At 49.7% G+C, this 21,622-nt stretch overlaps 1 protein-coding gene across 6 annotated transcripts in view; it reads right to left on the bottom strand.

The window, feature by feature from the left end:
* SLX9 (SLX9 ribosome biogenesis factor) overlaps positions 1-21,622 on the bottom strand; it is a 119,528-nt gene that overhangs the window by 28,654 nt on the left and 69,252 nt on the right. For 5 of the 6 annotated variants that reach the window (XM_038422321.2, XM_038422322.2, XM_043505828.1 and 2 more), the window contains exon 3: positions 5,269-5,337. The exons of the other annotated variant lie outside the window; for it this stretch is intronic. In XM_038422321.2, the coding sequence (XP_038278249.1) occupies positions 5,269-5,337 (69 nt within the window). The remainder of the gene's footprint in view (positions 1-5,268; positions 5,338-21,622) is intronic. 6 annotated transcript variants of the gene reach the window in all.

Raw genomic sequence — 21,622 nt, 5'->3', positions numbered from 1 at the left:
TGAAGCAGCGACATACGGGGGCTGTTTGGGTTGGTTTATTTAAACTGTGACTGAATGAAGTTCTGTTCTTTGACAGGAGTTCCGGGAAGCACTGACACACGGACACGTTTTCAGCTCCCCTGTAAGCCAATGGGATGTAAGGATACACTCCAAGTTAAGCAAGTGTTTACCTGCTTTCCTGAATCAAGGCCTCTATTAGTGCTGGGGCTAAAAGAACTAGTGCTCCCGAGTTCCAGGAAACCGGCTATGCAATCAAGAGAGGACGCTGTGGCTTCATGCAGCTAAGCAAGCTACTCAAGCAAAGAGTAAATTCCAGGCAGTGGGATGGACTTGAGAAGCTGCCGACTCTGGGACACAGAAATGAGAGAAGCAGCCAGGGAGGGGTTGAAAACTTCCTGTGAGGAAGCCTCCCAACGTGCTTGAAGCAAGAGATGATCACGTCCAAGCAGGACCTTCGCATCACTACTTCTAAGAGCCTGGCAGTGCGATAGCTCCCCAAATACTGGCCCAAGGGGTCCTGGCCCTCCGCTTGGCTCGGCTACTCCTGGGAGCAAATGCCTCAGGCACACCGCAGATTTGGCTTAACTCACAAACCTCGTGTGAACCTGCCACCATGTAAAGAGTTTGGGGAATTAAAAGCAAAGCTTTAGATTCTGAAATAGCAGCAGCAGGGTTTAGTCCTCAGTAGCTGTCAAAATTAACAGCATGGAACTGGCACTGGATCGGGTTCTGTTCCTAGCTCTGCCACTGAGCTTAGACAAGCCTCTGTTCTGCTCTGTGCCACAGTTTCCTCACCTGTAAAATGGAGCTAATTATGTAACTATCTCCATGGCAAGGTGCTTTGAGATCCATGGATGAAAGTGCTATTCAAAAGCGAAGCACTGGCCTCCATATTGCTGATCCCCAGCATTCAAAAATCATGAGGCAGCCCCACCCACTCCCAAAATCAGGAGATTGGCCTAAAAATCCTGATTTTAAAATAATAAAGGTGTGTCCTGGGTGTGGAGCTTTGGGGGGTGGGGTGGGGTGGATGTCACATTTTCAAGCCTCTCTTCACAACTACAGGGGAGAGAAACTTAAAACCACAAGTGAAGCTGAGACTCCCCAGGATAAAATCACTTTTTACTTATTAATTAACCCAGAGTAAGTATTAATACTGCAAAAAAGAAAAGGAGTACTTGTGGCATCTTAGCGACTAACAAATTTATTTGATCATAAGCTTTCGTGAGCTACAGCTCACTTCATCGGATGCTGTAGCTCACGAAAGCTTATGCTCAAATAAATTTGTTAGCCTCTAAGGTGCCACAAATACTCCTTTTCTTTTTGCAAATACAAACTAACAATACTGCTACTCTGAAACCTGTTATTAATACTGGGAGGACCGGGGGGACGGACAGCTGTGCATCTCTCTCTATCAGTGTTATAGAGGGCGAACAATTTATGAGTTTACCCTGTATAAGCTTTATACAGGGTAAAATGGATTTATTTGGGATTTGGACCCCATTGGGAGTTGGGTATCTGAGTGCTAGAGACAGGAGCACTTCTAAAGCTGTTTTCAATTAAGCCTGCAGTTTGTGGGGGACGTGGCTCAGACATGGATCTGTGTTTGCAGCAGGCAAGCATGTCTGGCTCAAACAAGGCAAGGCACTGAAGTCCCAAGATGAAAGGAAAAACAGGCACAGAGATAGTCGAGGCATATCAGGTGGCAGTCCCAAAGGGGTTTGTGTGACCCAACTCATCACAGGGGTGTTGACCATTGTAGCAGTGGAGATATGTCTGCAGATTTTACATCTTTTGTTCTGGCAGGGTCTGGTGCCTCTTTGAGTTGTGTGTCTTGGTCTGCAGGGAGCTTGCTTCTAATGATGAGCTTGGCGAGGCTGGGGGTGGTGGTGTTGTTTAACGGCCAGAAGAGGGGGTTCAGGAAAGATTTCTTTCAGGATGGGGTCCCCATCAAGAATGGGTTGTAGTTGTTTGATGATGCCCCGAGAGAACCTGCCTCAATACAGGAAAAACAACAACCCACTGACTGCATTCCCCTAGTTATCACCTGTCACCCCACACTGGAACCCATATGGGGTGACAGGTGATAACTAGGGGTATGCAGTCAATGGGTTGTTGTTTTTCCTGTACTGAGGCAGGTTCTTTCGGGGTATGTGGGTGGCCCTTTCTTGGCTCCATTATAGGCTTGCTGTGTGACATTGGGAAGGACCATACCATAGACACACAAAGGGGCCAAATTACGTTTGCATAGTCAGCTTTAATTCTGGCATTTCTGCACTTTTGAGTGCTTGACTTTCCTACCTCAAACCCTGGGGAGTGCTGCTCACACAAGGCAGAGAGAGTTTTCCCTTTGCTTCTAGCAGCAGAGGGGGCACCGTGATTTCCTTTTATCCCCTTTTTCATACAACATATAATGAAACTATGGAACTCACTGTCACAGGATGTCAGTGAGGCCAAAAATTCTGCAAGGTTAAAAGAGATAGAACATTTATATGGAAAAACACGAATATCCAGGTTTCTAATGAATTCCGACAAATTTTGGAAGGGATTTAAAATCTCATGCTCGAGGCTTTAAGCCTCTCTCTGACTAGCAGAGATTTGGATGAAACCTTCATGGAGGATCACCAGCCTGTTGTGGTGTTTATTGCACCTTCCCCAGAAGGATCTGGTGTTGTTCACTCTCAGAAGCCAGAGACTGGGCTAGCTGGACCCTGGGCCTGATCCAGCCTGGCAATTCCAAGTTCCATGACTGTGTCAGATGCTACTGAGAGGATGAGCTGTCTGAGCATGGAGACTGCAGTGAGGATGTTAGGGCTACTGGGGATGTCTCTGGGTTTCGCCCCAGTAAGAACCAGATTCAAGGGACCCAGGGTGCTGGCAGATGTCCCACATTGCTGGAGCTTGGCGGTTGTTACTTTGTTCCCTTTGTACCCGCAGGACCAGGTGGATTTCATGTACCACGGAAACCAGCCCACTCCATAGATCTCGCCTTCAGGACCCGGAGTGCTACAATATGCACCAGGGAAGCCATGGGCTGCCTCAGTCAAACTTACAGAAAGCGTCTTGGATGTGCAAAGGCAGAGATAGCCATGGGCCACCTGATGGAATCTACCATCAATTACTGGGGGGGCAAGGAGGGGAGGAGTCGTGCGTGCGACTGACCCAAGAGTAACTCTTTGGTTGTTCATAGGAACCCCCCTCCCTCCCCTTCCCTTGAAACTGCCCCCCCGCCCCCCACAAAACCTGGGGTCCTGGGAGCAGGGGCTGCATGTAAAGTTCCCTCTGCCAGTAACCCCAACAGCCAGCCAGCAGACAAACCCCCCTGAGAGTTCAGAGGGTGCAGGGAAAGCAAGAAAAACACCTCGTTGCTTATCTGGAAAGGATCAACGCTGCCAAAATCCCATCCAGCTAAACAACAAAAAGAGCTTAAACGTGGAAAAACCCTGCAGAGGCTTCACTGACCAGAGCAAGCTATTGCCCCTGCTGAGCCAGGAAGGGCCCCCGCTGATGTCCCCTGGGGCTGAGGTCACCAGTTCACAGGTTCTTCCTGGTCCTGTTGCTGGCATGAGGTCACATTGCCCAGCGTCTGGACGACTCAGGTCGTACAGGAGAATGATGCAGATCTCCCCCAGCTAGGGCTAAGGTGAAGCCTGTTAGAGCAGGGGTAGGCCAACTTTTTGGCCCGAGGGTGTGGAAATTGTATGGCAGGCCATGAATGCTCACAAAATTGGAGTTGGGGCACAGGAGGGGGTGCGGGCTCTGGGGTGGGGCCAGAAATGAGTTCAGGGTGCGGGAGGGGGCTCTGGGCTGGGGTAGAGGGTTGGGGTGCAGGGGTGGGGGTGAGGGCTCCAGCTGGAGGTGCAGGCTCTGGTGTGGGGCTGGGGGATGAGGGATTTGGGGTGTAGGAGGGTGCTCCAGGTTGGGACTGAGGGGTTCTGAGGGCAGGAGGGGGATCAGAGCTGGGACAGTGGGTTGGGGCATGGAGGGGGTCAGGGCTCTGGTTGGAGGTGTGGGCTCCGGGGTGGGGCCAGAAATGAGGAGTTCAGAGTGCAGGAAGGGGCTCTGGGCTGGGGCAGGGGGTTGGGGTGAAGGCTCCGGCTAGGGGTGCAGGCTTTGGGGTGGGGCTGGGGATGAGGAGCTTGGGGTGCAGGAGGTTGCTCTGGGCTGTGATCAAGGGGTTCAAAGGGTGGGAAGGGGATCAGGGCTGGGGCCCGGAAGGGGCTCCGGGAGGTGCTTACCTCAAGGGTAAGGTGCTTACCTCCGGGAGGTGCATACCTGCTGCACTTACCGGAAGCAGTATGTGCCCACTCCAGCTCCTACGCAGAGGTGCGGCCAGGCGCCTCTGCGCACTGCTCTGCCTGTAGGCGCTGTCTCTGCAGCTCCCATTCCAATGGGAGCTGCAGGGGTGGTGCTTGGGGTAGGGGCAGAGCATGGAGCCCCCTGGCTGCCCCTAAACGTAGGAGCCGGAGGGGGCACATGCCACTGATTCCAGGAGCTGTGTGGTGGGGTGGCATGTGCACGCAGCATGGCCCCCAATCCCACTCCCCAGCAGAAGCACAAGGGCTGGATTAAATCGGTTGGTGGTGTGGCCCGTAGTTTACCTACCCCGTGTTAGAGTGTACAGCCAAGTGCCAAGGAGAGCAGTGTTCCTACCAGAACACTGCAGCCTGGCGTTTAAAGTGCTCTCGCATGACAGGCCAAACACAGCGAAAAGTAGAGCTGCCAGCGAGGGACCTCACGCCTCTGAGCTTCTAGGAGACCAGCAGCAAACCTAACTCCTCCCAGGGTTCTCCAGGGCTGGGGAAAACCAGAGATTTTGTAGTCCCATATTTTCCATATACGCCATATAGGACTCTTGGGGAGACAGCATTTCCCAGCACTCACTGATCTTCGGGACAGGGAGAGCATTGCTGGGAATTATCTCCAGCCAGCCTTGTCTCTGAACTGGGAGAGAGGAGGGGGCTTCCCACCTGCCCTATGATGGAACTCCAGTCTCATGCCCTCAGAGCAGAATCAGCAGTCAGGGTTTTCCCCAAGCCACACAGCGCCTCCCTGAGTCCGCTTCCTCTCCCTCAGCGACTGCACCTGCCTGGCCCCCAGGGTCATTCTTGGGCTCACGAGGTTTCACTTTCTAAACCTCAAAGGGCCAGTACAGTCTGCTCCATATGGCACGTACGTTGTTTAGGAAGCAGTGCAATGCAGGGCTTCTACTGGCCCTCTGATGAGACAACCACCCTGACAGCGTGATCTTATCGAGGGAATACTTACTCTGCAGCCACCTCTCTTTTCTCAGCTTCATTTTTTCTCTTTTTGACAGAAGTGGTTTTTCTTCTACACCTGAAAAATAAAAACACATGGCAGTCTGAGTGGTGCTTCCTTATGCAGCTTTTCCAGCTCACCCCCGGGAGGTCAATGGATATACTCAAATGTGACAGGCCAGACAATCTGCAGTAAGAGTTCTGCTCATCCCTTTGCCATGTATGTAATTAAGGAAGCTGGAGAGGCTGGCTACTGGTGGGTGGCAATACAGCATCCTGTGAAACCATCATTCAAAAATTCATTACAATTGGTTTGAATGGACCTGACTGAAGGAGAGAGTATCAATGGAGGGTCACAGTTTCAAAAAAGCCCAGGGCCATATTTTCTAGTGCTGAGCACCCACCATCTGGGGTTCTCAGGAGCGCAGCACACTGGTAGCAATGACAATCCGGCCCGTCTTTGGGGGCCCACATGGGAAGAGAACTCTGGTGAAAACCTTGACACAATTGTGTGTGCTGATCACTTAGCCCCGCCGGCTGGTATCAATGGGTGCAGAGGTGTCGAGTAGGATCGCCACCAGGGTCTGGGTTAGGCCCTGTTTTACTTCGCATTTGCACTCGTGGTCTAGAAAAAGCATATGAACAGAGGGTTACTAATTGGAGGGGTCAAAAAGACCAGTAAGGACAGAGCAGTGATTGCAAGGGAGCTTGGGAGAAGCTAGAACATTAGTTTCAGAACTGGAAATATACAAACTGATGGGCCGGGGAAACCCAACGCCAGCGACACACAGCCAAAGGGCAGAGACGCTGACAAAGCAGCAGCGCTGAAGAGACCTTCAGGGATGTGAACAGCAAACCACAAATGAGCTTCTAGTAAGATGCAGCAGCAAGAGAAGCCCATGTCATTTGGGACTGTACAGACAGAGGCATCCTGAGACTGCACCTAGTTAGCGTTGCCTTCAAACCCCAGGAAGAACTCAACAAGTTATTTAGAGAAATGATGAACAGGCTACAAGGCCTCACTCGTAAGGAAACGCTGCAGACTCAGACTTAGCTTGGCTAAATGAGGAAGCACTAAAACAATGTGTAAGCACTTGAAAAGCATAAACAAAAAGGGAGGAGAGGAAAGGTCTAGGACTGCCAGAGGAGTATAATGAGCAGCAATGGGATTCATTCAGAGGGGAAACTGAGGTTGGCAAGCAAGAAGACTTCCTTAAAGCAGTCTACTACTGCTGTGGCATTAAAGTCTCCAGGGGAAGGGGTGGAAGCTCTGTTTCCTGAGACATCCAATCCTAGACTGGACTAAGCGCTCAGGAGTGTACTGTAGGGAACAAACATGAGCTGGGGGGTGGGGGCAGCACATTATTTATATAATATAATAATATAATATTATAATATAATAATTATTTAAATTATTTATTTATTTATAAACACAGGTTTATCCATTGCTCAGAGTTATGACACACATTAGGTAGAATGGCAAAAAATGAATTTGTAAGATGACTTGAGAGGGCCAGAGTGTAATAATCCCCTAGAAACACACTCCCTGCTTGTCCTGGCCGGACTCTACCAAAAGGATCTCTGGATACATTTAGATTGAGAAGGCAGCCTGGCCTGCTGGCCGTGCCACTGAACTGGGAGTCCGGAGACCTTGTTTGATTCACATCTCTGTCATGGGCTTGCTGCGTGACCTTGGACAAGTTGTTTACCTCTGAGTGCCCGTTTCCCTGCCCCCAGTCTTGTCTGTCTTCTCCAGTTACATTGCGAGCTCTTTGGGAAAGGGGCTGCCGCTTACTCTGAGTCTAGGACAATGGGATCTTGGTGGCGGCACCTAGGCACTAATTAATAACAATAATCTGTGTGCCAAAGAGTGAGGTCGACAGCCCTCATCCAGCTGAAAATGAAAGTCTGCATTTTGAAGTCTAGTACTGCAGAAAACAAAACCATCTCAAGAGCGGTCTATTACAGGGACTGGAGAATTTTACCTTATGGTAAGGAAGGAAAACCTGACTACAATCTACTTCCCACAAAACCAGCTACCATGCATGTCTGTCCCAGGATGGAACATAGCCCTGGGAATGTTGACAGAGGAAGAACTTTGCGTGCTGATGAGTTATTTGCTTCACGTTTGCTGCCTGTCCCATGTAGAGGAACTATTCTTAAACATGGAAAAAATATATAACAGAAGATTTACAACCTCTCTCTTTTCCCAAAGATGGATCAAACCAACAGGATTTCACAGAAACGTAGTAGGGTTCTGTCAACAATTCTCTAAAAGCCTATACAATTCAACAGAAGACAATGTTTCTGCAGTTTTGTTTAAACCATCCTGTAGAATTCTAAGGCAGAGATTTAATTTTAAATGAAATGTTATAGTGTTAAAAAAAAAATGTATAGAATGTAATGATATCTTTTTCTATCAAGACTTTCCAACAGGGGCTAGACTTTAAAAATAAACCCAGGCTTCTATAGAAAGAGGAAATAAATGTTTTGGTATTTCAGACTTTGACAACTTAAATCGGGCTTCAATTAGATAAGTTTTTTGTTTTCAAATTCCATTTTCCTGTGGCTAAAACACAAACCAAAACCCCACGTTGCATTCACTGCAGTAACCGAAGGCTGAGAAATAAAGCCTTCTCTGGACACTGTAGTGTGTTCACTATGGTTAGGATCATATGGTGGTATTTGTCATGGCTGAAGAAGTTAGCATCAATGTCTTTTTCTCTTGACTAAAACATCCGATAAAGCTGTGACATTTACCTGGGTACAATCTGGACTGCTGAACAGCTGTGTTCCCTCGATTCTCCAACCTGGGGTGCCTTTTACACTCCTCCGCTGCGAGAACCACCACTCCTGGCCCGCTCCCACACGGCCTCCAGCAAGTAAATCATTCCCAGCTGAGTTATCTACGCCTGTTCTAGCTAGCCACTCCTTACATTGCAAAGTGACACCAGCAACTTCCCAGTCCCAGACTGGTCCCCAGAAATGTGTGTATTGTACTGCCCAACTCTTTCCTTCTGGACATACCTGAAAGTCCATCATTTCATTAATAGAAAAGGATATGCACAAACCCCGCTATCTCAAATGAAGTTTCCCAAACACTTCAGTACAAACACATACTGGCTTAGATAAAACAATAAAAGAAATTTAACTACAGAAAGTTAGATTTTAAGTGATTACAAGTAATGAGGCATAAAAGTCAGAATTGGTTACAAAGAAATAAAAAGGTAAAATGCAAACTAATACCGTACTTAACGAGTTAAGTGAATTCAAAGCAAAAAGGTTTCTCTCATCACATGCTTACAGCAGTCTGGCAGGATTCCTTTAGCCAGAACCCCTCCCCCAAGTTCAGTGATGCTTCCTTTGTCTTTCAAGTGTTGTTGATGCCATGAGTAGAAATGAGGGGAGAGAGGTAATCTGAGGAGTTTGCTCTCCTTTCTTACAGCATTTCTCTTCTTTCAGAATCATCTCCTGCTGGGGTTCAGGTGACAGCAAGCCTGTGGGATTGGAACCTCCAGCTGTTTCTTTGCCAACATGTTAATTTCTCGCTCACACCCTTTTTCCTGACAAAGAATGGCCACTTAACCGGGTGACAGTCCATTTGATTATTCTGACACATGGCCGAGGTGCTGGCTAGCCTTTTGTCTCTGGGGAACTGTTTTAAAACTGTTTCCTTAGACTTGGAACATGTCTTCTACAGTAGAATTTTATAACTTTACATACAATGTTGCCGCACATATTTTACCAAGACAACAATGTTCAGCAGATTATGAGTTTTCAAATGATACCTCACATAGGGTACTTTGTACAAAATTGATCACAGTCTTGTAAAAAGGATGAACATAAGGGTACAGACAGTCACAAAAGTGCACTGTGTTCATTGCTGGGTACACATTTAGTGTGTAGAGGTCCAAGGGCTAAAGTTCAGCGTGTGACTAAAGCACATGAATACCCCATGGGCTTTTGTGGGGCTGCCTATGTGCATAAAGCCAAGCATGTGAATATGCCTACAGGACTGAGGCCTTGATCTGTGGTTTCACCTACTTATGCTCCCACTGACTGATTTCCATTGCTTCCTTGCACTAAATACTTGTGACTGCAGCACCAGGGAAGCAAGAGTGAATCACTAGAACAGGATGAAGTGTGAATAATAAAACATATCCCAACAATTGCTGAACAACTGCCCCGACTTGACACACACGCACTTAGCATTCATTGCTGGCTAATACTGACGGAATAGTTCTGTAGTCCAGTGGTGGTTTTTTCCTGTCTGAAAACATGTTCATTACTTCACTGGAAAACAGCTCCTGGTATGATCTGTTAATGAGAAAGACCACAATCAGCTGGCTAGCTCTAGTAATAACACTAATTCGGATACTGATTTATTTTTGCCAAACTGAAGCAGAATATTTAAGGAAACACAGAAGCTGCCTGCTTGGCACAACCTTGAACCAGGCAGAATTATAGGGCTCCCTGCACAAAGTCCCAGCCGGCAACTACTCACAGACTGGGGAGAGAATAATCCAATGGGCAGAGAGCAAAGTCTCTCTAAAGTGCTGAGACTTTTTATCCTGAAATGTAAACACCTTAATTAGACAGAAACATAAGGAAGCCCACTGTGTTAGCGCCCCGGTCGATCCCAAAGCTAAACATTCACAGCCAGGTCACACAGCAGGGAGGGGTCCAGCCGCAATGGTAACTCCATCCCACTACACGCTCTGTATGCAGTTTGCGATTAGCAGGAATTTAAACTGCAGGGCCCTCGCCTGAAGCTGGACCCTTGAGCCCACATGGAGCCAGTAATGTCCATGGGAGAAATAGTCTGTTTATACTGAACTGAAGGCAGGACAGGGACCTGGAAAGCCATCCTCTGAGCCATGCATGCACTTTGTGCCCGACGTGAACTGGTGTGGGCGGGGCTCCTCTGAGCAGGGCGTACAGGTGTGTGTGTCTCACACATGCTGAGCCCTGTCAGAGTTAATACTCCCTGAACATATGTTGCATTCGAAGAGCGATCAGGTGTTAAAGTCTCACAGATACAGACACAAGCCAGGAACTGCCAGTGTTAAAGGCTGCATGGGCAGGTATAATCAATCAAACAATTAAAATATACTAAAATACAACAGTTTTCTGTCACTTTATCTGGCCACGTGTAGCGTTGTCTACTCCTGCATGTGGCCCTGTGCAGGCCAGAGTTCACGAGAGTCATTTACGTGCAGGACAGGCAGTGAATGAGGCAGGGCTATTGTCAACTGGGGCTGTCCTCTTCTGCTGGATGCCAAGGCATTTTGGGGGGCTGGAGAGAAGGGCGAACATTTCTCTAGGTTTTCTTCACTGAAACAGCTGCAACCTCTCTCCTGCACACTGTCCCCACCTCAGCACCTGTGCAGTGAATGGTGAATGTTCAGCATGACCACCAAGGCACAGAACAAGCAGACGAGACAGCCTTGTGTTCATCCCACCCCTGGAGTGCTGGAGCTCAGATCTCTATGTGGTGTGAGAAGAGGGACTGGGACAGACTCCACAGAGTCAAACCCGTGGCAGCTCTGATTTCAGGAGGTCACATCTAGAGAAACGATTCACAAGAAGAGGGGAGAACGCAGGGATGTGCCAGAAGCCCTCAATCCTGCTGTGCCAGCAGGAATCATCTGTCAGAACTGGCATCATCTTGTTGCATCACCAGGTGGACCTCCAGTGCCCCCGTCACTGTCTTGAGACTGACCCTATGAGCAACAGCCCGCTGCCCACTCTGCCATGTCCCCTTCGGATCCTCTCCCTGCCAGGAGATTCCCATCAGAGACAGACAGCCTCCTGCATTCCTGGAGGATTACAGAAGATCCTGAGAATTCAAGAAAGTCCAAGGACGAGTAGCTGACTGTCTTACAAGGGCAGAATAAACCCCCAACACAAGCTGCTGGTTTGGGCCGTCTGTCTGGCCCTTCGTAGGGCTGCTTGTTCTTTTCTGTGTGGCTATTTCATTCCAGTCACATGCTGTTCTTCGGATACAGGTTTTCTCTTCCTCCCCATTTCAGGAAGGGGGATGTGGAGTCAGCTGTGCACATGTGGAGTGAATACTGGGGGGGAAGCGCAGGGAGGTAACGAGTCTGTGTACACAGCAGAGGCATTCAGCCCAACTCTGCTGGGCCATCTCTCCAGCACCAGAGCGGAATAGCTTCCCCAAGCTCCTCACCGCCCCACGCAGGTCCCCCGGGGCAGCGCTGACACACTAATGCACTCACACGCTCACTCCCCAAAACGGCTTCCTTTGAGTGTGAATGCTGCGGTGCCCAGGCAGGGCGAGGGGACATCACAAGGGGTGTCTCTCTATCTCCTCATGGGGAGCATGCTCAGAAGCCCAGACTTACTCCTTTGTATCCTGCCAAACCAAGCTTGGCCTTAGAGCTAAATGCTGGCTATCTACTCCCTTCTGTATTCCCACCATGCCCACCCCCAGGGCACCTGGCACACACGGGCGTGCCAAGTCACAGAAAGTCTTCAGGGCCAGTTCTCCACCTGATGCCCGGGGAGTTGAGTGTGCACGTATGTTAGTGATTCAGAGTAGCAGCCGTGTTAGTCTGTATTCGCAAAAAGAAAAGGAGTACTTGTGGCACCTTAGAGACTAACAAATTTATTAGAGCATAAGCTTTAAGTGAGCTGTAGCTCACGAAAGCTTATGCTCTAATAAATTTGTTAGTATGTTAGTGAGCAGCTCAAATCCAGGACTGAAGAGCTGGGCTTTAGATAAGCTTCGAGGAGTTTGGAAGATTCTCCAGACTGACAGGGGTACCCTATCAGGCCCCAGAAACCTCCTTCCCACTACACCCCGCCCATACAACATTCCCCAGCAGTGACGGGCTTCTTGCTGAAGACAAGTAAGGAACAAAGCGCTGCTTGGTCTGCTACTCTCCTGTAGGGTTTGGTGGCAGGAAGAGGGGAGAGTCGCCCTGTTTCCCCCCCCCCCAACACACATACTCCACAACCTTCTGGAGCAGAGCTGCCCCCCCTCTTCTGGGCTCCCCACACATAGCGGCCATTTGAAGGGTCCCACATCTCTCTTCTCCAAGGTCTTTCCCCCATCCTTACAGGTGCTCATTTCTCTGTCTCCTCCCTCCTCAATTCTGGGGCACTCTCCCAGTCTCTCCCCATTCCTAAAATGAGGGTTTGCTGGGTCTTTCCATCTTCATTCAAATCAGAGGTTGTTGAAAAGATCTGCTCAGACTTCAACAATAAAAATCTCTCTCCTTCAGGCAAAGCTAAGCCTGGAAACTTCAGCACAAGACCAACACCATGAACAAGGAGCAGGCGAAAACAGCGGATGGAATAACAGTATGTCACGCCGTCTAGATAGCGGGTGCTACTAGACCCTGCCTCTCGGGAAACCTCAGCGATGTTGGAGTCTCACTCCAGGACGCACGGATGTAGGAGGGGCCCAAGAACTACACGGGCCCACAGAGCAACCCATAGTTGGCTTGTTCTTCAGTGCAGAAGCAAGACTTCAGTGACTGCTGTTGCCAGAATCTTCTGCTGCAGCCTTGGGCCTGACTCGCCTCCACATTCAAACCAAGGGCCCCCACAATGTGCTCCACCCAATGCAAGTTACACAACTTGCTTCTGGCCAGCTGCCATCACAGCCCCAGTGTCACAATCTGCAGGCGCTCCCGGGCTTTGGCACAGCACAGTGGCTCACACACCTCTTCCTCCAACATCACGGCATCCGAAGGAAAAAGTGGCTGATGCTTTTCCAACATGCACAAAGCAACTGGCAGCTGAGAAACGTTCAAGACAATACACTCCTCTGCCTGTTTAATTACAGCCCATGCTCTCCCAGTGTGGCTTTTATTTTCTGTCCGCTCACAGGCGCCTCTGAGAGACCAAGACAAACTCCTGCTCCATTGTACTTATGTTCTTAAGTGAAATCCAGAGGGTTTGGGTTTCTTTTTTCCTTCTAGACACAATCTAGTGAAATTAGCCCTTAAAACCTTGGTCAGAGAACAAAGTTAGCACACACCTACTAACATTAAGTGTGTGCTAGTTACATTTTATAACCTTGACATTTACTCCTTTTAGTGGGGAGGTGCCTTTCTGTGGGATCTATGCAATTGGGAACACTTTAACTGTAAACACACAAAAGGCTTGGTGCTTCCTGCTTCAAAATGCCTGCTTGCTACTCTCTGCATCTCTCCAGATGCTGCTTTCATGACAGATGAGAAAAGCCTCATTTTCCATTCCATTCCTAAAAGAAAAGGAGGACTTGTGGCACCTTAGAGACTAACAAATTTATTAGAGCATAAGCTTTCGTGAGCTACAGCTCACTTCATCCGATGCGAGTGGCTGTACTTCTCTAGTGAAGGAACCCGGTGACGCTCTGTAGACGAAAAAGCTATTTTATCTTGCAGTTGCGGTTATCTCCATACTGCCCACCCCAAGCACTCAAATAGCATGAGTCAGGTCCCAAACGATCATGAGATTAGATTAAAAACTATTAATACCTTTTGGGTTCTCTGTTTTTGAGCCTTCCGGGTCCACTCAGATCATGTTTTCAAACTTCCCCCCCAGACATGAGGGCTAGAAATTTACTTAAGAGAAGGAAAGAAAACAGATTTGCACCAAACCCCATGACTCCAGGAACTGGGACAGTATCAGAGCAAATACCAGGCAGCTCATGGTAAAAGCGGTTATTATTGACACTGTTACAATGTAAATCAACCGGAGAGCTCTGAATACTATGCAAAGCCAACAAGCAGAGCATAGCCCCCATTTTTGTATCAGTTCTGCAGGAGCAGTGATTTAACAACTGCTCTTCCCAGAACTCTGCAGAGGACGTCATCCACATTGCTGTTGCACAAACACAATATTTTGGCACAACAGGGTACCATGGTAAATGGAAGCTGAACAATAACAGATGTGTTAATTTCAGCACCAGTCATACAACAGGAATACAAACCTTCTGGACAGGTTTCAGAGTAGCAGCCGTGTTAGTCTGTATTCGCAAAAAGAAAAGGAGTACTTGTGGCACCTTAGTCTAAAATTTGTTAGTCTCTAAGGTGCCACAAGTACTCCTTTTCTTTTTGCGAAACCTTCTGGAAAAAGCTAATTTTCCCTACAAATGCTGTACACATGCATCACGTTTAAGACGGTGTTGAGCAGCAGAGGGTATTTTTTTTTTTAATTCTAAAGCATTGTTTTAAACTTGTTTGGTGTCCCTTTAATTGAAATGTTTCTAAATGGGAGAGAGGAGCGGGGCAAGGCATCCACACCACAACCTCCTGCATGTCCCAGGAATGGCTACAAATGCAGCAAAATTAACAAACAAACATTCTCTTTGCTTCCTAGAAAAATAATTAGCAATACAGTTACAAATAAGCTAGCTGGAAAGTTATTAGTAAGATCATATATAGTACATATATGTACTACAGTAAGTATTTTTGGGGTGGATAGCTCAGTGATTTGAGCACTGGCCTGCTAAGCCCAGGATTGTGAGTTCAATCCTTGAGGGGGCCATTTAGGGATCTGGGGCAAAAACTGGGGATTGGTCCTGCTTTGAGCAGGGGGTTGGACTAGATACCTCCTGAGGTCCCTTCCAACCCTGATAGTCTATGATTCTATGATCACCATCATAAGGAGGCGGCTAAACCTGCCCCTACCCATCAGCTAGACAAGGCATTGCTGGCTTGCTGGCCATTTCTGTACTGGCACATTTCATGCAATCCATCTGCCACTGGAGATCTCCTTCATCCTTCCGTCCCCAGAAGTCACCACAGCCATGACAATGAGAATGATACACCCAGATAAAGACCATGGGGGTGGGAGGGTTAGTTTGGAGAAGTCGCAGAAGCCATAGGGTGACCAGATGTCCCATTTTTAAAGTATTTAAGCCCCCTCTCTTCGCCTGCAGGTGTCCCAACTTTTTCTTAAAAACAGGCAAATTGTCCTGTATTTTCTGTCTCCCTGCACCCGATCAGTAGTGGTGGAGCAAAGCTGCAGTGCACGGGGCTAGCCGCTCCCCCCGCTGGTCCGTCAGCGCAGCCCCTACTGCGTGTCAGCTCTCGGCCAACAGGGCCCCCCGTCCCGTTTCTGGCTGGCACTGGCATGTCGCCTCCGCTGCCCACCCATCGGCCCTTCACATGCTCCCCCTCTCGCTGGTCTCTCCCTGCTTTGCCCCTTCACCCCCACAGCTCCTCCATCCCCCCCCGGCAAGGTGCGGAGAACCAGACCCTGGTCAAGGCGCTTAGCTCACCAACAGCCTGGCTGGCAGGCTCCTTCCTGCCCTCACTGTCCCTCTACACCACATGTTGCCTCAGGAACACATGGCACCAGGTACCAGGGGAGGCAGGTCCATCCCAGGGGCCTAGCCAGGCATAGAGGGCGGAAAGCCCCAGGCAGGGAGGGTTGGGTCAGCCAGTCACCCCCCTCCCCCAGTCCCGAGTGAGAAAGGTGTATGGGAGTGTGGATGTGCAACCTCTCCCTATGTCTATATGCGTGTGTGTGTGTGTGTTACCCTTCCCCGTGTGAACCCTAAAGCCTTAAAGATAAGGTAGATGAAAATAATCCAACTACGCAGTATTTCTTTTTACAGGGGGTCAAGTCAACTTGATGTTAATTTGAACGTTTGTACTGCATAGTTCTGATTGATTGCAGTTGAACTCGCTTGAATATGAGTAATTTTACCAGGTGTTGCGTACTCAGCATAGGGAAATGTGGTCACTCTCCAGAAGCCAGCAGGTGGCATTCCAAATTCTGGCCTCCCTACTGGCCCGCCAGACAGATTTTGCTCACTGGGTATCTGTATTCAGCATGAAGCAGATACAAAAGCTGCAATTCTGGGGCTTCTTTTTAACAGTCTGTATCAAAGGTCTCAAACTCAATTTACCTTAGGGCCAGTGCCAGTCCTCAAACCCTCTCAGCGGGCCAATAATGTCACTCATGCCACCCAGAACCTGCCCCCCAAAACTCTGCCCCCTCAAAACTATGCCCCCCACCTGCCTAAGGCTCTTGGAGGGAGTTTGGGTGGGGGAGGTGGTCTGGGGTAGGGGATTGGGGTGCAGGCTCTGGGAGGGAGTTTAGGTGCAGAAGGGGTGAGAGGTTGGGCTCTGGGAGGAAGTTTGGGGGTGGGAGGGAGTGTGTGGGAAGGGGGTGCAGGCTCTGTGAAGGGTTTTGGGGGTGGGAGGGGGTATGTAGGGAGGGGGTTGGGGGTGCGACGCTTACCTGGGGCTCCAAGGCAGGATGGGCCGGGGGGCCTCCACGTGCTTGGAGCCCCAGGTAAGCACTGCAGCTTCCCATTGGCCGCAGGGGCGCTCGGGGCGGGGGCACCACGTGGAGACACAGCCCCACCCCGGGGCTGCAGGAAGGGGCTGGCAGACGTGTGGAGCAAGCAGGCAGATGCCATTCTGCTCCGCTGCGCTGTCGGGACCCCGGGCCATTTTAAATCACCTGGGGGGAGCGGCCAAGGGAGGGACCCAGCTCTAAAACTGCTGGAGCCCCGCAGGCCACATTGGGAAGGCTTGCGGGTCGCAGACAGCCCGTGAGTTTGAGACCCCTGGTCTGTATTAAATTATAGATCTTCTATATAAATACAGGATATGAAAAAGAAGCCCCAGAATTGCTGCCTCCCTTTGCTATATGTAAAGATCTCTCCTGGCCTAGCCGTAGTGGTGGGGTTTCTTGGACATGCACCTCCTCCCAGTGACTCCTGAACAGGCTGGCGGCATGAGGCTGGCAGTGTGAGGCACATGGACCTACAAGGGGGCAAGGGCTCTCTATATAGAGGACCTAGGGTCTGGGCTGAGCAGACTACAGCAGGCCCACAGGAGCTGCGAAGCCTGGGAGAAGGTTTTAGCTGAACTTTGTGTTCCCTTTATTAACAAAGTCAAGCCCTGGGTCGGGAAAGCGCACTGTGCTTCGTCTGTAGAGCATGTCGGGAAAGGCACCTGTCCACATGTTTGTAAGATTCATGGGAAATAAACCCCGAGGACAACTGTGTCCACCCCCAGCCCCACCAATATCAAAGAGAAGAGTTATACAGCGACTGGAGCTCTGCTGGTATCTTTCATTAACCCCCAGGATGGGAGGGACCAAGCCTGACATCTCAGCCATAGAATCAGAGAGTGAGAAGGGACCACAAGGATCGTGGGGACTTTAACAATCTTACAGCTGAATCCAGAGGGCAGCTCTGCCTCTAAGCGTCAGGTTCTTCAGCTACTAACTGCTAATATCATCACTAAGGCTAAGATTTTGTCGCGGAGGACACGGATTCCATGACTTTCAGAGACCACTTCAGCTTCAGCCCCATGCCCCAGGCAGCAGGCTAGAGCTGTCAGCCATCGCGGGGCCCGAGCTCTGACCCGCCACGGGGCCCCCCGAGCTGTCAGCTGCCATGGGCGGTGAGGGCCCTGGATCTCCGAACCCTCAGCCCTGCAGCTGTGAGCTGCTGCGGGTAGCAGAGATCCTCAGCTCTAAGCTGCCAGCCCTGGAGCTGCCAGTCTCCCCCGTTATTTTTAGCAGAAGTCACAGACAGGTCACAGGCTTCCATGAATTTTTATTTATTGCCCACGACCCATCCGTGACTTTTACTAGAAATAACCATGACAGAATCTTAACCTTAATCATCACAGACATTTTATTGCTTCAAGCAACCCATTCCAGCACAGAGTTTCAGCCAGAGATCAGGGGTTATCAGACTGCAGCTGTCACTCATCACTGACCGCTCGGATTTGCACTTGTGTGAAACATGGACTCAGGTTTCAAGAACTTGGACAATCCAAGAAAGGTGACATCACCAGCTGGCCCCTCAATACTTGTAAACAGTGCAAAGCTGATGAATGTTTCCTGCCCCCTTATGAACAGTGGCAACAGCCACCACTCCTTCTTGTTCTTTATCCTGCAGTGGTGTGTGAAGATTTCAATTCACCTCCTACAAACTCCGGCCATCCCATGGATTCTCCTAATAGCAAAACACTCCGTGATTTGGCCTATCCTGCTGTTGCGACCCCAAGCAGTGTTCTACTTTCCATTCAGCCCATTGGGGTTCTTGTTTTCACCTCTGTAGGTGGGTCCATTTTCAATCGCTAAGTGAACACTTGGAAACTACCCACAGTCTCAGCATTACCCCCTCTTAACGGCAATAGCAGAGCTAGAGATTACCGTGGCTGAGATGAACACACCCAAGAGACAGAACTTGTGGTGAGCCAATTGGAACCGCCTCAGAGAAGAAAGAGACAGACCCCTCAGAGCCAGGGAGCCATGGCATGTAGCTAATGTCGGGAACCTGGCTCACAGGATCTTCGGTGAGGCTTCGCTAAGTGTGGCGAGAAAGTAGATTCCACGTGGTTTTCACAGGGCACATAACCCCAGCTGGGATCTGTGATGACCTCTACCCAAAGGAGAGGCAATCTGCTTCGCCTGAAGGGATAAAAACAGCCACCAATACGCTAATGGAATGTCTTAGTGTTAAGAGACAGGAAAAGTGACATGAATGCATTGAAAGTCTGGACTTTGCGTACTCAAACCGTAGGACCCGGAGTCTTCATCGCCTTCAGGCGGAGGAGACTCCTAAATGCCCGATGCATCTCAGAAAATGCTGTGGCAGCCCACTTGTGGCCAACAGCCAACCAAGAATTACAAAAATCACAATTGGAAGGTATTTTTTGCTCTCAAACATTCGGTCAGTCTTCTCCAGCTTCTCCCAGTCATTCACTAAGGAGGAACTGGAATCAGCCATTTCTTTTTACAAGCCTTATGAGGCTCCTGGACTTGACAACATCCATGGAGAGTTCTGGCATCGCATGAGCTCATCCTGGGGCAACTGTCTGCAAAGAGAGTCTCTAGTACTTGTCTGGGAGGGTGCCTGGTTCCCAAGGCCTGTCGAAGGTCACACGTAGGGGCACTTCTCAAGCCTGGAAGGAAGGTCAATCACCCAATTGCTCAGATCAGCATCACTCAAGAGCCTGGTATTTAAATGACCGTTGCCTTTAATTGCCCCACATGTATATCACTGAGGCCGGACAGAAAGTCAGCACCATTTTGGTTGACCTTTTGTCAGCATACAACACAGCTGGCACTATGGACTAATCCTAAAATTATCCCCATGGTCCTAGACAAAAGACTTGAAGAGTTTATCAGGCAGATGATTTCTAACGGGACCGTGATCGTCAAGTGTGGAGATGGTTCACATCACTCATGTCACACAAAGAAGAGACTTCCCCGGGGAGCTCTACGCGCCTTGATGCCCTTTAATATACATACACACACACACACACACAGCCCACCTGCCCCAGCAGCCAAGTTTGTGTGCTCTGCTAACCTCTGCCTGGCAGTAGCCAGAAAGAGCTTTGAGGAGCTGGAGATCTGCCTGCCATCTGACCTTGACACCGTGGCCAAGTACTTTTTGAAGTGGTGACAAACTGAATGCATTAAAATTCAGTGCCATCTTGTTTCCATTTTGCCACTTGGTTAGCTCATTGCCAGCCGCAGGTCCTCGGAACAACCAACCAATTGCTTTTGAGCTGTACCCTACTTATCTAGGAATAATGCTTGACTACTCCCTGTTCTTTCCTCAACACATGGAGAAGGCGCACCAAAATCCAGTCGAGAGTCCCACTCCTCCACAGGCTTGCTGACAACTCCTGGGGTGCTGGCGCAGCAACTCTATGGACATCTGCCAATGCCCTAATCATTGCACCAGCCGAACACTGGGCAGCAGCAGGGGGCTCCCATGGTCACCGAGACAAGCTGGACCCGATGATTAACTCTGGGCTACAGATCTCACTGGTGTGGCCCGGACACCTCCAATCTCCAACCTTCCAGTCCTGGCTGGCATTGCTTCCACAGCAAGTAGGCATGAAGGCAGGGCCCTGGCCATGTTACAGTGTACAGCCAACTATCAAGAGAGCTTCCTTCACAATTTCATCACAAAGCCAGATCAAAAATGCCGGTTAAAGCCAAGATGCACCTTCTCTGACATAGTAGAGCCTCAGATCGTATATCAGGCACCATCTTTCGAAGTAACAGCGGCAACAGGGGGTGCAGGACTAGAATGTGGCTCGATGGCACATTTCCTGGCTGACAGACAACTCAAATATGAGTCCCCTAGTGTCTCCGGAGCCACAATTCTGCGCGTGGATACTGCTGTGTCAGTGGAGATGGCAACAAAATAAGGATGAGGTGCACCACAATGAACACCACACTAACCAAGTGTCAGAAAGAATAATCGAGCTTTAAAGGGTTTTGCTGTGGCCAAAGAGATCAGAAGGTGGAGGACTGTTGCTTCAAGGCCAGCAGACTGGAAGAAAGGACAATGCCCAGTGTACATATAGAGGTCAACACAATGGTGACAAAATTGGCCTAGAATATAGGGCAGTCTGGGCAGTGAACGAGGGATCCTCTCTGCTGCTGCTGGAGGCTGCGCAAGTGCAAAGAGCATTCTGTAAGCAAAGCTCAGATGCCATTCGGATAGAATGGCAAGTGGCTGGCGATCCCTTAACGACAGGGCTGGACACAGAAGAACAGATCCCGAGAAGTGATCTGGCCCTTTTGCAGCTTGATATCCCTAGCTGGGAGCAGCTGAGACTCTAGTTCAGGGCCTGCAGTCCCAGTTGCCTCCCGGGAGGATTATGAAAAGTTATCAAGCATCTCCTGCACCCTTTCATTGGACAGAGAGGAAAGTAGGAACAGAGCCAGTGGGATTCTGCCTGTGGAAACTGAATACAAGAACGAGAGGTGTCAGCTGCGATTGCACACTGCAGAACAGGGCAGTCGCCCACTCTGGGGAAAGGAGCAACTGTATCCAGTTAAGTTAGATGGACGCGACAATAAAAGAAAGTGTGTGACAACACAGTGATCAGCCATGTAAGTGCTTAGTTGAACTTCTGAAAAGCACACTGCAGCTTCCAGGAGTGGTGTGGGCCACCGGAAGAATGTTCAAGCCATCCTGACACTGGAAGCGGGAGGGCAGCCACATTTGAAAGACACCCACCAAATTCCACCTACTTCCAGCCAAGAGGAGAACCAGAGCCGGAGAGGCCAGAGGCTGAAGGAGCTGTAGGGGGATCGCAATCAGCATGCTTCACCAAATGCACCTGATGTCAAAGAATGGGGATGGAAGGAATTGTGGCCATTCGGAGTTTTCTCCTTAACAAACCAGTTACCCCAACAAGTGCCCCCATCATGGAGAGAAAAAGTGTTTGGGCTGCATTAGTAGGTGGGAAGCAGCTCACCAAGGGGGCTCGGCTCATGTTACTTACCAGTTGAGATGAGCCCTGAATAGCGCGCACTACTCACAGCAGGCACATCCCCAGTGCATTGATCCCGCTCTCCAACCTCCCTCTTCATTGCGCACTACACCAGTGTGCGGGTCTCGTTCCCAGTGG

Source organism: Dermochelys coriacea, chromosome 11 (assembly GCF_009764565.3).
Source record: "Dermochelys coriacea isolate rDerCor1 chromosome 11, rDerCor1.pri.v4, whole genome shotgun sequence".
Lineage (NCBI taxonomy): Eukaryota > Metazoa > Chordata > Testudines > Dermochelyidae > Dermochelys > Dermochelys coriacea.
Note: the sequence above shows the minus strand (reverse complement) of the source record. Positions and strands in the feature narration are given on the sequence as shown.